Source organism: Carassius auratus, chromosome 35 (assembly GCF_003368295.1).
Source record: "Carassius auratus strain Wakin chromosome 35, ASM336829v1, whole genome shotgun sequence".
Lineage (NCBI taxonomy): Eukaryota > Metazoa > Chordata > Actinopteri > Cypriniformes > Cyprinidae > Carassius > Carassius auratus.
In genome coordinates, this window is record NC_039277.1 from 10,593,737 (window position 1) to 10,613,625 (window position 19,889).

At 35.5% G+C, this 19,889-nt stretch overlaps 3 protein-coding genes across 6 annotated transcripts; all 3 read right to left on the minus strand.

Moving 5' to 3' along the window:
• Positions 1-1,231: 1,231 nt before the first annotated feature.
• LOC113054355 (protein BTG3-like) lies at positions 1,232-4,846 on the minus strand. Its single transcript, XM_026219863.1, has 5 exons — positions 4,746-4,846; positions 3,639-3,845; positions 3,370-3,507; positions 3,071-3,272; positions 1,232-1,886 (listed from the first exon to the last, which is right to left on the minus strand). Exons 2-5 carry the CDS (start codon positions 3,809-3,811, stop codon positions 1,797-1,799), a joined length of 603 nt encoding a protein of 200 aa, XP_026075648.1. The 5' UTR covers positions 3,812-3,845; positions 4,746-4,846; the 3' UTR covers positions 1,232-1,796.
• Positions 4,847-8,451: 3,605 nt separating this feature from the next.
• LOC113054356 (DLA class II histocompatibility antigen, DR-1 beta chain-like) lies at positions 8,452-13,191 on the minus strand. 3 transcript variants are annotated; one of them, XR_003277369.1, is made up of 6 exons: positions 12,931-13,191; positions 10,991-11,051; positions 10,512-10,855; positions 10,131-10,427; positions 9,924-10,007; positions 8,452-9,732 (listed from the first exon to the last, which is right to left on the minus strand). XR_003277369.1 is itself a non-coding variant. In XM_026219864.1 (5 exons), exons 2-5 carry the CDS (start codon positions 10,582-10,584, stop codon positions 9,569-9,571), a joined length of 630 nt encoding a protein of 209 aa, XP_026075649.1. In that variant the 5' UTR covers positions 10,585-10,855; positions 12,931-13,191; the 3' UTR covers positions 8,452-9,568. The 3 variants fall into 3 exon arrangements, 1 of the variants encoding a protein (XP_026075649.1); XR_003277368.1 differs by having other exon boundaries at positions 9,924-10,019; XM_026219864.1 differs by lacking the exon at positions 10,991-11,051 and having other exon boundaries at positions 9,924-10,019.
• A 1,241-nt stretch (positions 13,192-14,432) lies between these two features.
• On the minus strand, positions 14,433-17,792 carry LOC113054357 (uncharacterized). Of its 2 annotated transcripts, none has more exons than XR_003277370.1 (6): positions 17,429-17,792; positions 17,106-17,154; positions 16,513-16,857; positions 16,101-16,299; positions 15,929-16,018; positions 14,433-15,647 (listed from the first exon to the last, which is right to left on the minus strand). XR_003277370.1 is itself a non-coding variant. In XM_026219865.1 (6 exons), exons 1-6 carry the CDS (start codon positions 17,429-17,431, stop codon positions 15,508-15,510), a joined length of 921 nt encoding a protein of 306 aa, XP_026075650.1. In that variant the 5' UTR covers positions 17,432-17,788; the 3' UTR covers positions 14,433-15,507. The 2 variants fall into 2 exon arrangements, 1 of the variants encoding a protein (XP_026075650.1); XM_026219865.1 differs by having other exon boundaries at positions 16,101-16,394; positions 17,429-17,788.
• Between the last annotated feature and the right edge of the window lie 2,097 nt (positions 17,793-19,889).

Sequence of the window (19,889 nt, forward strand, 5' to 3'; positions counted from 1 at the left end):
GTCCTTAATCTACCATGAATTTGCAGATTTTTATTTGAATGCAACTGTAATCATCTTAACCCTTTAACTGCCCCACCAAGAAAAAAGCATTTTTTGTTTGCATTTCTTATCTCCTTATGTCATTAGTTACCACACTCAATGTATTTTTTTTCCAACACTCCCATAATTTTTTAAAACATTAGCTTAGCTTTTCTACGTTTACCATAAAGTGACAAATCAACCATTTGGTTGAGCACGTTTTTGAAAAATTATTGAAAACATACTAAAGTTTTTTCATGGCAGCAAGTAAAATAATTTTGTAAAGTTAGGGCTCTTACAGTGTAATATGTCAAAAAAAATATGCTTACCTTGCAAAATTTCACCAAAAACAGTTTACATGGCAGGAGTGATTTCTTTCTCTCCGACATCCATCAAAGAAGAAGTGTTGTGACAAATGCTGTTGATTTTTTTTGGCTTAACATACCTCTACCAGATGGTAGAGATGGCTCAATCAGCTTGAATTAAGTTAGGTACTCCTCTAAATAAAATATAGTGACTCAAAATGTGCTCAACCATTTGGTCGAGCGTTAGTTAAAGGGTTAAGCACTAATAGTTCATCTTGAGTAATTCCAGAAAGTGGGTTAGTGCATTAAAATAACACATCTTAATGTGAAATTAAGGAGTATTGTGCTATATGAAATATTATCGTAATTAAACACAAATACTGATGACCAGTTCAGGAACAGCAACCTGTTTTCCCAAGCACGTGGTGCATACAAGATGCACACTATAGTTATGTCTAACAGACAAGGGTGTGGAAAAAAAGCAAAATGAATTTGCTAGGCAATTCCTTTCGAGTCTGTAATGGTGGGGTTTATAGCATGAATTGTAGCCATTTCCTCTAAAACTTGGTCAGAGTTTGTGAACAGTTTGCTCTGCTCAGAGGAAGGTGTGGCATGCATAGTGAACTTGTTGAACTGACTCTAAAATAATCATCTGTATTACTTCTGTGTTCATGCAAAACTTCCATAGACCACAAAATAACTGCTTCTGAATGAGCTAAATAAAACTACTATAAAGAGAGTACTGCTGCTCTATACCATTTAAAACAAGTATAAGTATTGTTGGCTGCGCTCTAATTTAAAGTGTGCAAGTTATGATTGGAATAGTGTTGTTCTGCCACCTAGTGTCTTTCTTAAAAAAAAAAAAAAACTACAAACATAAGCTACCTCAAATAATCAAAGATTTTACATTCTTGTAAATGTTTTTTAATGTTATCCATAATTTAAGTGGTCTACGCAATACATAATACTTTACTGTGAATAAATAAAACATTTGGTCACTGAAACTATGACAAAAACCATGTAAAAGTGTTATCAAATGATTCCATATAACATAAATACAGTACATTTCCATTACCATAATTTAAATACTTGAAATATTACTAATCCAATATGTACGAAGTTTACCTTATACACGTTCTATTACAAATACTCTAAAGTGCAAACGGTTACGGTTATCATTCTTTAAAAAAATTGACCAGTCACAAATGCAAAAAACAGTGACAGCAGAACTACAAAAATACATCTTTAAAAAATTTGGTCAGTCATCTTAGTGGTAACTTCAAAAAACACTTTCCAATGGAACACCCCTCTCACTGACACCAATGAACTTTCATGCTGTAGTAACAGTGGCTACTGAAGCTGATGTGCTAGGTTTGAAGTGCTGCCCCAGTAGCCGTGCTTGCTACGGTACCCCTGCTGGACCCAGCTGTGCGGTTTAAAGGAATGGTTGGGTCTGCAAGGAGGACGGATTATTTAGTGTGGCCGCTGAGGGTAATGCCCTTTCCCTGGGCCAAACTTCTTCCTTGGTACAGGATGCCATACTGGGGCACTGGCATATACAAGCTGTATTAATCAAGAAGAGGACAGCAGATATAGTAAAAATAGTTCGAAACAATGGTCCGACATACATGTCATGCATATATCTTACTAATACAAGTAAAACTTTGCTAAACTATCATTTAAAAATTAATCTACAATTCATTCAAATAGCTCCATTTTAAATGAACTACACTCAAAACAATACTGGTAAATCAGTCCTGCTGCTTTTTTTGCCTTCTTTTCTATTCACCAGTGCTGCTGTTATAGGATTGGACAGATAGTGAAACTAAAGCACTTCTACTAATCGAGGTGCATGAAGACAGTTCAGCGTTTAAAGGTAATTTCTGGTGACTGACATCAGAGTTTGTGAATGAGTCTGGGTATTGAGTTATGACTGGTATCTTACTGGAAAAAGAAGGAACGTTATTGCTTTTATGAACAGGAGTGTCTCTATACATATACTGTCATGCCAGTAATTTAATGTTAATTTCCAAGAATTAATGTGTGAAAGGGACCATTCATTTTATATTTCTAACAACATAAAAAAAAATAAAGGCAAAATTTTTCAGTTAAAACTTTTGACAAATAAAATCTTAACTTTAAAGGCATCTAATAAGAACATTTCTGAATAAAACTGTTGCCCAGTAACATTAAAATTAAAGTCTTTATAAATATTGTTAATATTGTGTTTTAGTCAGCATACCTAATATCATTCAAAGTATGAATGAAGATTTATTTTAGAGAAATAAAAAATTTTAATCAGCAGGGATCATTAAATTGTTTAAAAGATTCCCTTAAAGACATTTATAACACTACTAAAGATTTATATTTCAAATTAATGCTGCTCTTTTGAACTATTTAAAATCCTGAAAACAACAGCAGCATTAAAATATTAAGCATATTTAAATATTGAATAAAATATTTTCAACTGGGATAAAAATTGTGGAGTACCAAATCAGCATATGGGAATGATTTTTTGAAAAATCATGTCACTGAAGATTGGAGTTTGCATCACAGGAATAAATTACTTTAATTTTAAATTATATTATTTCACAATATGAAATGTTTTACAATTTTTTGATCAAACCAATGTCACTTAAGCAAGTGATAAATTTAAGGAAAAGAGACTTTGAAAACCATAAAAACGTAGCAACTTTTGAACAGTAGTGTACATGTAGCAATAAAAAAACATTTAAGACATTTTGTACCTGGTATGGAGTGTGGTTGTAGAGAGGTGGGGTGTACTTGGCCTCTCTACAGCTGGTGTCCTCATCCGAGGAGGATGCGGAGTGGTAATCTGACGTGACCCTCTCCACAGCGCTCGTCACTTTCTTTGTCACATCCTCTTTATCATCATCATCATCACTAGAGAAGGTGGCTACAGTGAATCCATGATTCCTCTCTCCATACCTGTGTCCAATTCACAGGTAAAGATGCATCAGAAAAACAAACCAGCAGAAAACTTCTAAATAAACAGAAAAACATGAGCTTTATTGCGTAAACTTACCTACAGCACACCTCTCCAGGGTCGACCCAAAGCGTGAGCTCCTTAGGCAGACCAAGGTCCTTATACTGCACTCCACTCTCAGCACACGCTCGGAGCAATTCAGCATCCTCTTTATGGAAGCGGTTCACTCTGATACATCTGCACAGGATACAAATATAGCTCATTTTAACATGAGGTGCACTACATGCAACCTGTTGTGACTATCTGTGAATCTAAAGAATATGCCATTAGTGTGTCAGTGAACACTTCTGCTTATCAGAGTGCTGTACCTGAATGCTTGGCCCTTGCTGGGGTTGTCTGTATACCAGTGACCCTTGTACTTTTCCTGTAATGCTACCGTTAACCGCTCCACAAACAGGTCCACCTTTTCGCCATCTAACTTCTCAGCCTTCTTTACCAGCCGCTTCAGGAAAAATACCACCGCTGCGATTTCTTTCTTCATTGTTAGCTGTTCATCCGAAATTCAAGTCCAACTTCTGTGAATACAGAGACTTTTGTGAGTACAAATACCACCAAAATCAAACAGACTCCAAACAGTTGAGCACTTATTAAATTAATTTATTAATATGAAATGAACAATCAAAGCACTCATGTAGTTTATTACTACTACTAAAAACTAATCTTATTAAAAATAGTGTTCGAAAACATCATGCGCCAGAAATATAAGCTCCTAAGATACTGGCCTACACTAAACGTTTGAGTGCACTACATGAAGCGATCAAAACAAAGCTGCGCGCGCGGTCAGACGGCGGGACAGCACAGCAGGATGGCGCGCGGATTACGTCACGACCGTTTGAAAAACAAGACCATGACCAGTAGCAGTCTAGAACAGCACAGGTATCATTTTCCCCCTAAACCACATTACGTGTTAATAATTATGTCATAATTTTGAAATGACACGTTGTAGCTTATACCCAAGTTAGCAAAAAATTAATTAGAGAACGTAAAGCTAAAAGACGCCCAAATAATAAATAAATAAAATTCAATGTTGTTCATTCATATATTTTGAAGAGTATTTTTTTATCTTTATATATGAGCAAAAACTAACGTGGTCAGTTTATGTTAGTCAAACTGGAAAAATTAGGTTGCCTAAATGAATTTAAGTATCGCAAACTAACGACGGCATTGTCTTAATGTCGTATATTAATACCTTACTCATTGTTTAAAAATACACATAAAAAAATAAAAAAATAAATAAAAACTCAAAACGAAATTAGCTTGTTGTAGCCTAGCCGAAGTTAACGTGGCCTCGATTCCATTTCGGTTGGCTTTTCTGACAGTTTTCTTCAAAACCACTAATTTGAAAACTTTTTAATTTAATAAAATATATAAGTTTTACGAGAGCTTGCTACATCACTAAAAACAGAGATACTGACCGTGTTTTCCTTTCATCCACATGTGGACAACTGCTGCTGCCTAGCACACACTTCCAGATCTGCTCTCTGCGCCGCGCGACTGCGGGTGACGTGATTTTGTCTTGTGCGCATGATCAGAGGAAATGATTCAGGACTCGATTCTTTTGATTCGTGAAGCGAAAGATTCAATATACATAAAAATGTAATTGACAAAGTAAAATAAAACGTTTATGGGTAGAAGAGCATACACATAAATAAATATACGATGGAAGTGTTTTACCAAATCAAACAACAATTAATCACAGCAAACGTGAAATACAAGGGTTATGGGCCCGTAGTCATCCGGGGAGAATATTTTATTTTATTTTATTTTATTACTAATATTTTGGAAAAATAATAAAGGTGGAGGGAGCACTAGACTATACTGAGGCATTTTTAAAAATAGGACAATGGCGCCCTCTGGCTTGAAAAGCAGTGTTTTGCAGGCAAGCAGGTTACATCACAGGTTACAGGGCGTGTTATCAGAAATATAAGTGTTCGTAAACATCAAAGGCAGATACATGTTACTCTACTATGTTATTTCTTCCCTCAAAAGCACAGGTTTGTTCTTGTCACAACACATTTGTATGTGCCAGTATCAACTATCTACAGGTTTGATACGTCAAATGCCATTTAAGTTTCTTGTATCCAAATTAATCTACAATGATTTCTATATGATTGTTTTATCCATTAATTGTTATTTTATAATTACCAAGCACAATTTATTATATATTATTACAATTTATTTGCAGTTCCACTGTAAATATTTCTTTGTCATTTGATGGTTTATAGTTGCAGCTGATATTGTCTGACAATTCTCGATGAACATTCTGAACTGATCTAATGAGATAATGATAATAATAATAATAAATAAGACAATATCAATTTACAGTGTAAACATCTATAGAGCTAAAAGGAAGACCATAGCAACTATAAATACACACACACATATGTATCTATGTATATCAGTTACTCTCTTGGTTCAGAAACAATGAAACCTCATTGTAGCAGTGTTAACTTGGGTAGTGTCATAAATGTAAATTAGGCCTATTTCAAATTTACCATGTTAATAATTTCAGAAATGCGTTACCATGACATTTGAAAACATAACTATTTGGCTCCCAAAACGCTCCCCAGCTTATTTACCAAATTCACCATAAACACAAAATATGTGTATATGTATAACTTTATTATAATGTTTTTCCATTGATATATTTTTTTTAAATAAATATTAATGTATATGGATATACACATGTAACATAAATAAGATGTAGTATCAATAGATGGCACTATTAAAAAAAAAAATCTGAGCATACATGTTCGAGTCTCTATCACTATATATTTTCAAATGTATTAACTAACTTAATAAGTTTCACTTGTCACTGCACTGATAGAGCAAGATCATTTACAGTATTTAATTTGTCCTCCTTCGTGTTTCATATGACGTTTAAATTTGTCATATTCTTCAATCTCTTAACCTTTAGCAAAACCTTTAACCTTTAGTTTTGAAGCTCGCTGGGTCTCTCACGAGAAGTAAATCAAACTTGCTTTGTGTTGCAAGGCTTGTGATTGGCTGTTCACCAGTGATGTCACACATTCATGTGCACGCGCTCCACAAACTCAGGATCAAAGCCTGAGTTGACAAAGAAAGTTGATGATCAGCATCATGGTACCAACAAAGCTGAATTGGAGAGGTTTGGTTTTGTCAACTCAAAACTAATCCTGTAACTCTGAATTTGTTCAGCTAAATAAACGATTTATAATACCTGTTAAACTAAAATTGCTTGTGTGTAAAGGATAAGTAATAATAATAATATGAATCATAATAATTATATAAAATGACTCAGTAATTATCATTAAAGCCAGTCTTCTTTTTTTTTTTTTTGCGTTAGTGACCTTTAACTTGGAGCAAGATAAACTGGAGTGACTTCATGTCAGACAAGTGTCACTTCTCTATCATCTGATTGGTCCACCTTCAGTTTGAGATTTCTAACCCAGAACATAACCTGACCCAGAGCAGGTTAGCTGTGGAATGTAAGTTACTATGGCAATCAATGCCGCTAAAAGCCAAGCCACTTACATGTTACCTAAAACCCAGTATTGGTGCAAACCAACCTGAAACTTACCTGGCTAGCCAGCTAATCCAGCTTCATGGTACAGGCTCCAGGAAGATAACCAAATAAGGGCACACAGGAACTAAAACAAAACAAAATACAGGAAAACACAGACACTTTGGGGTTCTTGACAACTAAAAGTGTGACAGAAGATCAAGCAAAGTGCAGACAGATCAATCCAGGCAATCTAAAACTCACAGTCCAGAATTGGAAGAGGATCATAACAGTGAGGCAATCCAGAAAGGTGAACAGAAACCACGGGGAAATCCAAACTCCAGAGTCAGTAACAGTACATTGTCAGCAACACACAGTCAATGAGTGAGATCAGAAGAAAAAGAGGGAACCACAACACAGCTGAGCAGAAAGAAACTCCTGAGAAAAAACACTGCAAAACCAAAATAAAAACAGAGAAAAAAGGAAACAAGAGGGAGATCAAACCTGAGTCCTGACAGTTCCATTAAAATCAACCAGTGCTCTCATTCACACTCTATATTCTCCCCAGACCTGTTGCTTTCTGCGTATACCATGACTGAGGTGAGATCCTTGAGCCAGGCACCAAACCCCAACTGCTCCCTGGGTGCCACAGAAAACATGGCTGCCCACATATGTGGGTTCACATTCTGTGTATGTGTATGTGTGTGTGGGTGTGTTTGTATCTTCACTACTCACTGCTGTGTGTGTGCACTCGGATGGGTTAAATGCAGAGCACAAATTCCATGTATGGGACACCATACTTGGCTACACGTAATGCCACTTTTTCATGTTCATATACCCTAACCCTAACAATCATGTATTTACACCCTACTGTCATCTCGACACAGCTGTGCCAATTCTGTGGCTTTATTTTGATGAAGCAGAGGACCACCGTGCCCACCTTCACTGTCTTCACTGTCTTCAGTCAGATTGGAATCTGATCATGAATGGGAAAGGGACATTGAGGCTGTCGTTGCCTGAGTGCACCCATCTACATCATCAGCCCATACAGAGAGCCTTTGGCATGCTGAAAACATGGCATTCTGTTTTCTTCAAGGCCTTAGAGGTGGGCTCTGCCTTTGTGCCCGATGTTGTGTTCTGTACCGAGTGGGGTACAGGGTTGAGCCAGAGGATCAGGAAGACCATGAGGACAGACCCTTGAACCAAGAGTGGAAGACAATCTGACTGCTGCTGTGTCTGCTCCAAAAATGTGTGCCTGCGCTCCCTGAGCATGACTACCCGTAAAACACAGGTTAAAATGTTTCACAATTCATGTTGTCGGCATTCCATTTCTTGCAAAATTTCGTTTCACATGTTTACAATTCGATGCTAATTTTTATATGGAATTAAAAGTTTTTGTAGCTTTATTACTTTTGTGGTGGCAGTCACTCTCCACAGGATAAATAAAGGTGTGCTCATCTGTCCCTGTAACAGCCAGACAAGATTCAAGTTACCTAAGTGATTTATGTGCTCAAAACTACATTTAAATGTTGAGGTAGTTGCTGTTGTGGCGAGAAGCCCTGGATTTCAAGGTTTTTTAAGGACTCGTTGAAGCCACGATTAAGTAAAAACCAAAGTTTAATGAAATAAATTAGCTCGCTCAAAAGTAAAACTCAGACAGTAGGTGGCATAATAATGCTCAACACTGTTTAACACATACTGTACATAACAGATTGTCATACAGTTCTTACAATCTTCCTGAATAACTTGCCACTTAAACAACTCAATAATTCACAAAACATTTTTCTTAACATTAAACACAACACAGTTGCTTTTTATCTAAGACCGATGCACTTCAATTTATCAACAGTACTGTACAAATGATATAGGTAACATATATTTAGTAACATTATTTGTTTATTTATATTACTTACATTCATGTAATATGTGTACTTAAACACTGGCACGTCATCTGGATGACAATTGCTAACGTCTTAATTCACATTAGTCTTTATCTCTTTTATATACTTGATCTTTCTTTATAATCTAATTTCTTCATAAAACCAAACTTCATGTACTTGAAGACTTATCATAAAGAGGATGCAACAAAGGTTATTTAGTAAACTTTATACAGGTATTTTATCACTCATGCTTGTTTTATCTTTCTCTATTTGTATCTCTTGTAAATGTAGTTGAGTTAAAATATATCAGCCATTCAATATAACTGAGATTCCTCAAGTTGAATGCCCTTGGACAGAAGACCTTCTAGCACTGCTTCAAACCTTAATCTCAGAACTATATGCAAAAAACATATATTTACCTGCACTACATTTGTTCTCCTTCATAATCGTCCAATCATATATTTCATGTTACAGTGTTTTACAGCTTATCGTGGTCAAGTCATTTCATGTACATTTTATTCCCTAAGTATTCAGAAAACTGTTGAGTGGTTATTTTAACCACACAGTGTCTACATGCAAGGTTAATGGAAGGGAAAACATGCAAACAACATGTGACATGAATAGAGTATATTTTTTTTCATAAGCCAGCACAGGAAAGAAAATAAACTCAGGAAGCCACTTCACTGGATTTTTAGAGCTGAATCTGGCAAATAACATAGACTTAATAATAATTCGTATGTGTCATATATTTTGTCAACATATATACAGCCAAGTTTATGCATGATTAAATAATCATGTATAAATTATATAACTCCATATTACATACACAAGTTGTTATCAGGTTGGTGAACAAGATATAAGTGGGTCAAGAAATCTATCAAAGTAAAATGTCTTCATTTGGAGATGAGCGAACACTGACTGGGCTGCATGGGACTGGACGATGGTGACCCAACATTGAATATACTTCATACTCCACCTGAGAATGGAGATCAGAAGCAGGTGCAGCATTCATTCTTACAGGAGACTTGTGGTGTGCTCTTCCTGGATGAACATGAGAAAAATCTGAGTAATTCTGGTTATTATAGTATTTGTATAATATATTTTTTGTTTGTTAGATTTCACTAATATCATTATTCTATTGTGCCATCAAGATTCCATATAAAAAGACTTATAACTCTGGGCATTGAGATTTAAACCGATAAAACAAACACTGTGTGAAATGTTAAACTCACTGGAACGCTCGCACACAACTGTGAGAATCAGTATGGTGAGAATCATCATCGCTGAGGTCACCGCAATTATCCATACATTCTCATCTATAAAGAGGGCTATTGAGCAGAATTAACTAACACAATTACAGCAATTTTGTAACAACTTTTCCATGAGATACACTTGTATTTTTAGTTATTATGTGCTTTAAATAAAATAATATAAAATACCTTTGTTCCTGTAACATTCATTAGGACTCATGTGGTGTATTGTTGGTTGGGTCAGGGATGAGTGGTTTACCCAACACGAGTAGTTCACACAGTCAGATGTATTCAAGTATGAATGGACGGTGAATGAGCTGTCTGGGTTGGTTTTGTTAATGCTGTGTGTGAGAGAGCCGTTCAGAAATTCTCCGTTTCTAATCCACATCTGGTCTAGACCAGAAGGGTAAAACCCCTCAGAGATACAAAGCATCATGGGAAATCCACTCATTGCTCTTACATGTGTCACAGACACAGTGGGTTGTGCTAAAAGAAATATAAGCCTGTTATAATAAAATTCTCAAATCACTTGTCATTGTTATTTCTTTTATTTAGTCATAATAAACTTACCGATCACTTGGACAAATGTTCTTTCTTCTCTTAAGTCACAGAAGGAGGTGGTATGGATCTTGTCACAATGCATTTGTATGTGCCAGTATCATTTATCTGCAAGTTTGAAACCTCAAATGCCATTTGCACAGTTTCTAGACTCCAGATGAATCTACAGTGATTGCAGCATAGATGTTCTTTCCATGAAGTGTTCATTTTCCTTGCTGAGCACAGTTTATTGTTAGTTTGCAGTTCCACTATGAAACTTTCTGTGTCATTTGATGGTTTATAGTTACAGCTGATATTGACTGACATTCCTCGATGAACAGTCTGAACTGAGGTGCTGTTAAATAATCCGTGTCCAGCTATAACAACGTAAAAAGACAGGACAGCCAATAATAGTAATCGATGCGTCATTGTATAAAGATTTGATTCAGTTATTTTGCAAAAAATGATTATAATCTGTGCTTGAAATTTGTACAGAAGTGCAAAATCATTACCAGGAAACAAAGAAAGCAGAATCCACGCACATGTAGTCACAGCGTTACACTTTGATAATATCTATTGAGAACAGAAAGAGTAATCAGTAGATGCATATTTGTATAGACATGTTGCCGTGGTTTGTTTGGAGATAATGTCTAGCTTGTAAGATAATGACTTAGACAGAAAGTAATTTCAGTTCAAATCAACATTTCACATTAAAAGAAAGAAACGAAGGATACAACATTCATGAAACTAGCACAATAGGAAATTGTTTGCCAAGCCGAACACTCATTTAAAGTGTATGCTTCAGCAGAAATTTTAAGAGGTGGTCAAAGTCCACAACTCCATTAAATACAGATACTGCTGGTCAAATATTACTCAATTATAAGTAAAAGTTGTAAAGGCAGAATTTTACATAAGCAAAAGTACAGAAGTACAAATACTGTATTACCAAAAGTAAATGTCCTTTTTTATGTTTTATTATTGTTGAATGTAATTGCAGTAACTTATGCCTCTGAAGCAACTTAACAATTAATTATGCATACTGAATACACTGATTAGCTTGCAGTATCTTTGCAATAAAAAGCTTTTTGAATGTTACAAAGATTTAGAAAACACAATTTTATTTAACACCCCTACCCAACCCCAGAAAAACCGCATGGTAATCTCACACAGAAACAAGATTAAATCAAATAAAAATTCTCTCTAATGGACTCTGTACTTGTCATGTATGTCATACACAGAATGATCTGTGCAGTGTTGTTTCCTGAGATGGCAAAATTACACATATTCTTCACTCAAGTAGAAGCACAAATGTTTAAAGAGGAACGGCTCTGACGTACTTAAGTGAAAAATAGCTACAGTATTACTACTACTTTTTTTAGTGTCATGTTAGAGAGAGAGACTGCTGAATCACTCCCACTGTTTGTAAAACTGCGTTTCACAGAAAGTTTCAAAATGATTGAAATGTTCTGATAATTGGTTTAGATTCAACCTACACGCTAAAGTGCATAAATGTTTGCGGGCATTTCTAAAATTATAAATGCGAATACCCACACTGAAATTCAGGCCCAACTTAACAAAGACAAAAATACAGTAGCCTGTTTACAGATGAAACTGACCTGAATTCGTAAGAAGTAGACATTGCAGATATTTGTGTAAAAATGTAAGAAATTAAACTAAAAAGAAATAGTGACGTAAAGTACAGATACCAGAAAAATCTACTTAAGTAAAGTAACAAATTATTAGTTACTTCCCATCTCTGGCTGCTTCATGTCAAATACCTATTGTGTTTTGTTAGGAGATGCACAACAGTTTGTCTGTGGCTTCATAGGTCATATTTTTGTTTACACAATTTTGCAAAGTCAGACAATTGTGTTTCTAATATATACCACAATATTAATTTCTTCTTATTAAATTGTCAAGTCAAGTCAAGTCAAGGGAAATTACTTCACATAAACCTTCAAAAGTTGCTAGCTGTCTAAAAAAAATAAAAAATTAATGTTTCAGAGAAGAAAAAAATATCCCACTGACTTTCAAAGTGGCTACATTGTAACAACTTTCAACTTCGATGATCTTGATTGAAATGTACATAGAAGAGCGAAAAGTATGATAATCGTCTTTCAAATGTAGGGACATTAAAGTCATAAGTTTCCAGAAAAAAATATACTCAGGTAAAGTACAGATACTGAAAAAGTGTACATAATTACAGTAATCAAGTTAATGTACTTTGTTACTGTCCATCTCTGATATGTATGGAATATATCTGACAATAAAATGCCACAACAATTAATGCAATTAATGCAAGACTACAAATTTCACATATTTGATTATGTCATAAAACAAAAGCTGATTCAAGCTATTCACCAAATTCAACCAAAATATTTTTTTTAACATAGCCTAGATACATTATTTTTGATCTTATATAATGTAAAATGAAATTTTCCCAAATTCTCACCATTGCATATTTCCGAAACGGCATCCTCTTTTTCATTTTGCAGAGACCTGATGTTCTAACACATGATGGTGCAAATGAAGAAGTGATGATGGTTTGAGGTAGCGGTGTAATTTTAGTCAGAAATTCAGAAACAGGGTCGTAATACTAAGATTTGTAGACTGAAAGAAAAGCAAACTAAAGCTTAAAATCCTTTTAAATACCAATAATTTAAGTCATGAAAATCAAGAGCACTATGTGCTCATGCGTTTACTCCATGTCAAACACCCAACGAAGTTTATCTGTTCACACAGACATTAGCCAATCAAAAAAGTTTTTTTTTTTTTTTTTTTTGAGCTTCATTCATTGGACCAATATAAAAGAGGTGTTACCCATTGTCTAAACTACAATAGTGCAGTAACATCTTGGCCTTCAGCTGTGAAAAACTAAAACTGCAAGGGAGTTCAAATGGTTAAAACAAATGTCCTCCATACCTCATTTACTTGAAACTATCTCCACCTCTTCTATAGAGCATTTTTATGCACTGAAAAACCGGTCTAGTTATTTTAACCACACAGTGTGGGAGGTTGTAAGCACGTGTGATGCAGGGAAGCTATCATTTAGGTCACGTGTGAAAATGTAGATATGATACAAAAAGAATAAACTGTACCATGACCACAAAGTCAGTGCATGGATGGGTTTCTCAGACCTAAATTACTGCCTGCTGCTGCACACAAGTTTCAGTTGCATCTCAAGGTTGTCAGAGGAAGCTCTTTAAAAGCGACTTCCTCACGTTTATTTATACAAAAAGTGGAATGCTATTTTAAGACTTTCGTTTTGTGTTTTGAAGCTATCCAAGTTGGAAAACTACACTATTTTTAACATTTGAACATATTTTACAATTCTAGGCATGCTAGGCGCATATACAGGTGCTTCTCAATAAATTAGAATGTCAAGAAAAAGTTCACCTGCCCACACTGCCAAAAGCACCAAACTTTGGTTAAATTGCCATGGTGTTGGTGTGATTGACTGGCCAGCAAACCCACCAGACCTGAACCCCAGAGAGAATCTATGGGTTATTGTCAAGAGGAAAATGAGAAACAAGAGACCAAACAATGCAGATGAGCTGAAGACCACTGTCAAAGAAACCTGGGCTTCCATACCACCTCAGCAGTGCCACAAACTGATCACCTCCATACCACGCCGAATTAAGGCAGTAATTAAAGCAAAAGGAGCCTATACCAAGTAGGCCTATTGAGTACATGTACAATACAGTACAGTAAATTAACATACTTTCCAGAAGGCCAACAATTCCACTGTATTTCGTTGCCTTGTGCCCACATGTGCAATGACAATAAAGTTGAATCTGAATCTGAATCTGAATTCACTAAATGTTTTTATTTTATTTTATTGGACTTATGAAGTGTTCTAATTTGTTGAGATAGTATATTGGTGAGTTTTTGTTAAATGTGAGCCAAAAACATCACAATTAAAAGAACCAAAGACTTAAACTACTTCAGTCTGTGTGCACTGAATTTATTTAATACATGAGTTTCAACTTAGTTAGCAACTGTGGTTTTTGGAAACGCTCCCCAGTTAAGTGAATGATTCAATGAATTACTCATAAAGTCACCATAGTTGGCTGTATGTCATGTGACTTTTTCCCTTTTTACAAGATGTAATACAAGTCTCAGGTGTCTAGTTACCTGCACAAGAAGTAGCTGTCAGGCGGCACATGAGTACTAAAGGAAGTTCTCTTTCATGTCCTATTGCTCTTAAACTGTCAAATACACACTAGGTTATGCTAAAAAACGCATTTTAAAAAACACAGCCGTTTAGGTTTGTGAAGGTAAACAGCTGGGAAAGAAATCACATCTTTATATTAGATCTGTTTATGAAGTGACAGCAGCATAATATACAATACCAACTGCTGTCTACACTGTTAATATGACCCAAACAATAAATAAAAACACACAATCACTCACTGCTGTTGACCGATTAACTTCAACAGCTTCAATACGAACACATTTCTTACTTGAATGCTGCTTTTAAATGCTCTATATGTAAAGGGGGTTTCAGGCTCCCTCGGTGCGACGGCTGTAGGCGGGGCATAAACAATGTGACATCACAATGCACAGAGAATCAAAACGGCATGTCTAATGAGACTGATTTGGATTACTGGGGATTACAAAAATAAGGACTGGGTGGATTTTTATCATTGCAGGGTACACACATTTAAGGATGTGACGTGTGGCCAAGTATTGTTTGCCATACTTGGGGTCTGCATGTAACCCATCCAAGTACACACACAGCAGTGAGTATTAAACTAACACACACACACATGCCGTGAACACACTTGACGGACTTGAGACTCGAAACCGCGACTGTCAGATTACAAGTCTGACTGTCTATCCATTAGACCAGAACTGCCCCATGTATGTGAAACACCATGTAAAAGTAGATTTTGCATAATAGGTGCCCTTTAAGACTAGTCAGAGCAGTTTATGTAACCAGCCCCATAACAAACCACTTAAAAACCACTGTGATAACAATGAGATATGCACAAATCTAACATTGTAATATTTGCTCATTCAGTGTTTATTATGCAATTGATCGGACATCGGAAGGGCTGCAGCGGACTGGATGATGGTCACCCAGTGTCGAGTACAGTATCTCAGACTGCAGGGGATCAGGGAGGACAGCCTCAACTGTAACACTCACAGACTGCTGACATGTTCTTCCTGGAAGAAGATAAGAGCAGATTCATGCACACAATGATGAAGGTTGATCACATCAGGTTCAAGGTCATTAAGGTTTACTAGTGTGGGAGATTCAATGCGACTGCTGAGGTATGTTACTTACTGTATTTGAAATGGGATAAAATTATACATCACTTGTATATTACTCAAACAGACACTTTTAACAGTGCTGTTTTTGCAAAAAATGGATCTAAACAGTTTTGGTTTCAGAATGACATTTAAATCAGAATAAACCAACAATTATTAAAGACACTGAGACTTACTGTAATGTTTGCATATGACTAGTGCGATCAAAAAGACAGTCAGTGTCACTATCAGCATGACAAACACTACTGTCACAATCACAGTTACACCTGCAAGACAGAATAATCACAAAAGCCTCATAAATACAGTATATAAGTCCTTGAAAAAATTAATTCTTAACTACAAACTTACCGTCACTTTCATAACAGACAGAGCTCGATACATTGGCCACGAGTGGTTTGTTTAAAGACGGGTGGTTTACCCAGCAGGAGTAGATTGTATCATTGAAAGTTTGTGGTGGCAATATAAGGTATGATTGGTGACTAAAGGATCCATTGAATGATTTGTTTGAGTATGAGCTGTTGAGGACATCTCCATCTCTGATCCACATCTGTTCAAGAGAATCAGGGTAAAATTCCACAGAGCACAGAATCATGAGAGATCCATCAGGCCTCTTAACACAGGACAGCAACAAGACGGGATGCACTGAGAGGCAGAATTAATACACAAAACACAATACTTATCATTCAGATCTGCCCAGTTATCTCTAATCAATCCATAAACTATCATTTTGTTTCCTTTGGATTATTAAGAAATGATTTACCAATTACTTGAACTCTTTGAACTCCGAGATCCACTTCAGGTGGTTTTACAATCCTTTTCACAGAACAGGTGTATGTGCCGGTATCCTGAATTTGGAGATTTAGGAGTTCAAACGTCATGTCCTTAGTCTCTGGAATCCATGTGAATCTGACAGAATCTTTGCAATGGTGTTCTTTCCATGTATTGTGAAAAAAGTAATATGAACACAGTGTAAGATTTAATGTTTGCAGAGCTGCTGTCATACTCTCTGTGTCATTTGTTCGGCTGTAGTTGCATCTGATTTTGGCTGACTGTCCGCGATTGACACATAACGGTTTCGTGCGATTCACTGCCACATCACCAAAAGCTAAAAACACAAAGAAACGTAACAAATTGAATTTCTCGTGTAAAGCTGTGAATTGCAACATTTAGGTTCTTTTTGTAGAGGTGCTTCCGGTGTAATTTTTTTTCTGATAGATTCAACAAGTGCTTGATGTATCATTATAACATTTTTTAATGTCAGAGGAAATTTCATATCTTTATATTGTTCAAAAAGCAAAGAGTGAAGCATATTAGCATGTCAACAAAAGATAGAAGACCAAAAACCTTTATTACCAAAGACTGAAGAAAACATCATCCACCCACAAAAGATCAGAGGGAAGCACTGCCAAAAAAAAAAAAAAAAAAAAAAAAAACCTTTACACATTAACCAGAAATGTCATACGAAATTTGCCATTTTAAACAAGTTCAGGGCTGCATATTTTGTATTGTTAAATTAAGAAACTTTTAGTTTATTAGTTATTTACTTTTTTTGCATACAATAGCTGCAGTTTTACTGACATAATGACAAAAGCAAACGATTAAACGTATTTTCAACTTAGTTAATGAATCATATGTACATACATTTAAATAGTGCTCAAATATCTTCACACACTTACCATCTCTCTTTCCAGGGAAAGCACTGTGTGTGGCTTCTGCCTCACAATGTTTTGCTGAAGTGTCTCATGCTGTGAAACTAGGTTTTAGGCGGTGATTTCCTCTTTGAGTAAAGCCTCAGATATCATCAGTTGACGGTAACACATCATTTGAATCCCATCAGATTCCTTGTATATTTCATCACAAATTTTAAAAAGAGGAAACGACTAAAAACATTGAATGAAGGACTGATTCTGTACTAAACACAAGTTAAATGAAACAAATAAGATGAACCAAATTAAATCGTACACACAGGATTGTTTGATCCATTTTCAACCACCAAGACAGTATATGATAAGGTATGCAGTATTTTCATTTATTTATGAAAATTTTCGGCCCTACAGTTACATGTTAGCTGGGAGTTTAAGAAAAGGATGTAAAGATTTGCATCACGTCTTGATACATGTCAACCACAAACACTAGGGCGGGCAGGACTGGGACATTTTGTTTCAGGCCTATGACGCATTATATGTAACTTGTGTAAACAACTAGCACATAGTCAGGACAGAAGAACGTTTACCCAGGCCTATAGATAGGGTGAGATAGTGACAGTTTGGTTTGACAGTAGAGAGTTCACCAAGTCCTATGTACACTGTAAAAAATAAAGCCTCTCCAACTCAAAATTTTCTATTGAATGGTTAAATCATAATGTTTCAGTTGGCCTAATTTATTTTATAAAATTAAATTCACACTAATGCCACACTTTTGCCAATTGAAACATTTCGATGTGATCACTAATTCACAACAAATTCAGTTAGGCCAATTGGAGTTGGAGAGGTCTGAATTTTTTTTACAGTGTAATGTGACATTTTGGTTTGACTTTTTATTTATTTAGAAGAAAATACATACAATTAATCTGTAAATATACCATTTCAATCTTATTAGTCCAAATGCTTCTACAAAACAAAACAATACTGACGATTTGCTTTACAGTCATCACACACTGTACATGAGCAAAACCGCTAAACACACTTTTACCCTACATTATATGTTGCCTTTGTAACATCTGCAGGAACTGTCTGGAATTAAAGCAAAGGTTATGTACTTTGTTAATACTTGGTTCTTATGAACACAATCTTCTGGCTGTTCTTGGGCATTGACTTTATTACTGAACACGTTTCCTTTTCTCTTTCTGCCTGCACAATCAAACAAAACCTCTGTTTAATGTCTTATTTCAGTTGTTGAGTGGTACAGTAACTCCCACATATAGAAGGCAACTAATGGGGCTTTCACAATGGCAGTTTAGTTCAAAACCGAACACGGTTTGCAATGTGCTCAGAGCGAAACTTTTGATGAACATCCAACTAAAACATTCAGAGAAAAAAAAAAAGGCATTTAACAAACAATGTGTAAATATAATTTAATAGCATATCATTTTTACTTTTTAAATGTCATTCTGAAAATAAAAAAATACTTCCTTAAAGGGATAGTTCATCCAAAAATTTAAATTACCCCATTATTTACTCAACCTATATCCATCCTAAGTGGATTTGACTTTCTTGTTTCAGATTAATCCAATCAGAGTTATATAAAAAAACTATCTTTGATCTTCCAAGCTGTTTAATGGCAGTCGGTGGGTGTTACAGTGCATCATTCTAAAAGAAGTGAAATAAAGCGCATCCATCCATAATGAAAAGTACCCCACACGGCTCCTGGGTGCTCCTGATGCATTTTTTAAAGAAAAATAAAACATAGTAATCACTTTTATCTAGCTTGCGCCAACAGTTGAACACAGAAGGAGCTCCGGGAGATTGATGTATAAGGATCTGCGTTGTCTAATCAAATGTTCTCTAAAACTAACATAATACCACCTGTCACAAACTAATATAAAAAAAATCATGTTCAAGACTTGTAGTCAATATATATTATCATTAAGGCATTTACATTTGTACTTAAGAATGTGACAAAATTGATCTTTAGCAAATATTCACATTTATAAAGTTCCAAATGTGGGTTCAGGAGGAGCCTGATCATTCAGTCCTGTCAATCACCATTGCCAGCCTAAATAAGGTGCTCTCACTGTGCCATCCCAGCAACCATTTTTCCAGGATCCCTCCACCTCCCCATTTCCTCTATTTCTGTTATTCTCCCTCTGCATAGTAGAATTTTTATTTTATTTTTGCTTTCAAAAAAGCAAAAGCAAGGGAATAATAATAATAATAATAATAAACGTTTAGCGACACAACGTATCAAGTTAAACTTTAATAAGCTTACCATTTTTTAGAACGCTGTGTCATGCACGCAGATCTATAAAAAACTTAAGCGAGACATCTAACACGTTTACATAGAACGTAAATAGAAAGCAGCGTAGTGGAATGCAAAAATGCATTCTGTGTAAACGGCCCCTTGCCGAATGCCACAAAACAAAGATCAGAAAAACTTGGATTTCTCATTCAAAGTTATAAATTGCACAATTAGTTAGAA

Excerpts from the sequence above, each read along its gene's own strand:
- LOC113054357 (XM_026219865.1), bottom strand. Across the intron at positions 16,858-17,105 it reads GATGTTTTCTTCAGTCTTTG|CTTTTGGTGATGTGGCAGTG; the intron begins GTAATAAAGGTT and ends TTGTGTTTTTAG. Across the intron at positions 16,395-16,512 it reads TCAAAGAGTTCAAGTAATTG|TGCATCCCGTCTTGTTGCTG; the intron begins GTAAATCATTTC and ends TCTGCCTCTCAG.
- LOC113054356 (XM_026219864.1), bottom strand. The coding sequence starts at position 10,584 with ATGCATTGTGACAAGATCCATACCACCTCCTTCTGTGACTTAAGAGAA. Across the intron at positions 10,020-10,130 it reads TGAATGTTACAGGAACAAAG|CCCTCTTTATAGATGAGAAT; the intron begins GTATTTTATATT and ends TCTGCTCAATAG. Across the intron at positions 9,733-9,923 it reads AGTTGTGTGCGAGCGTTCCA|GAAGAGCACACCACAAGTCT; the intron begins GTGAGTTTAACA and ends ATGTTCATCCAG.
- LOC113054355 (XM_026219863.1), bottom strand. The coding sequence starts at position 3,811 with ATGAAGAAAGAAATCGCAGCGGTGGTATTTTTCCTGAAGCGGCTGGTA. Across the intron at positions 3,508-3,638 it reads AGCAAGGGCCAAGCATTCAG|ATGTATCAGAGTGAACCGCT; the intron begins GTACAGCACTCT and ends TATCCTGTGCAG. Across the intron at positions 3,273-3,369 it reads CCTGGAGAGGTGTGCTGTAG|GTATGGAGAGAGGAATCATG; the intron begins GTAAGTTTACGC and ends AATTGGACACAG.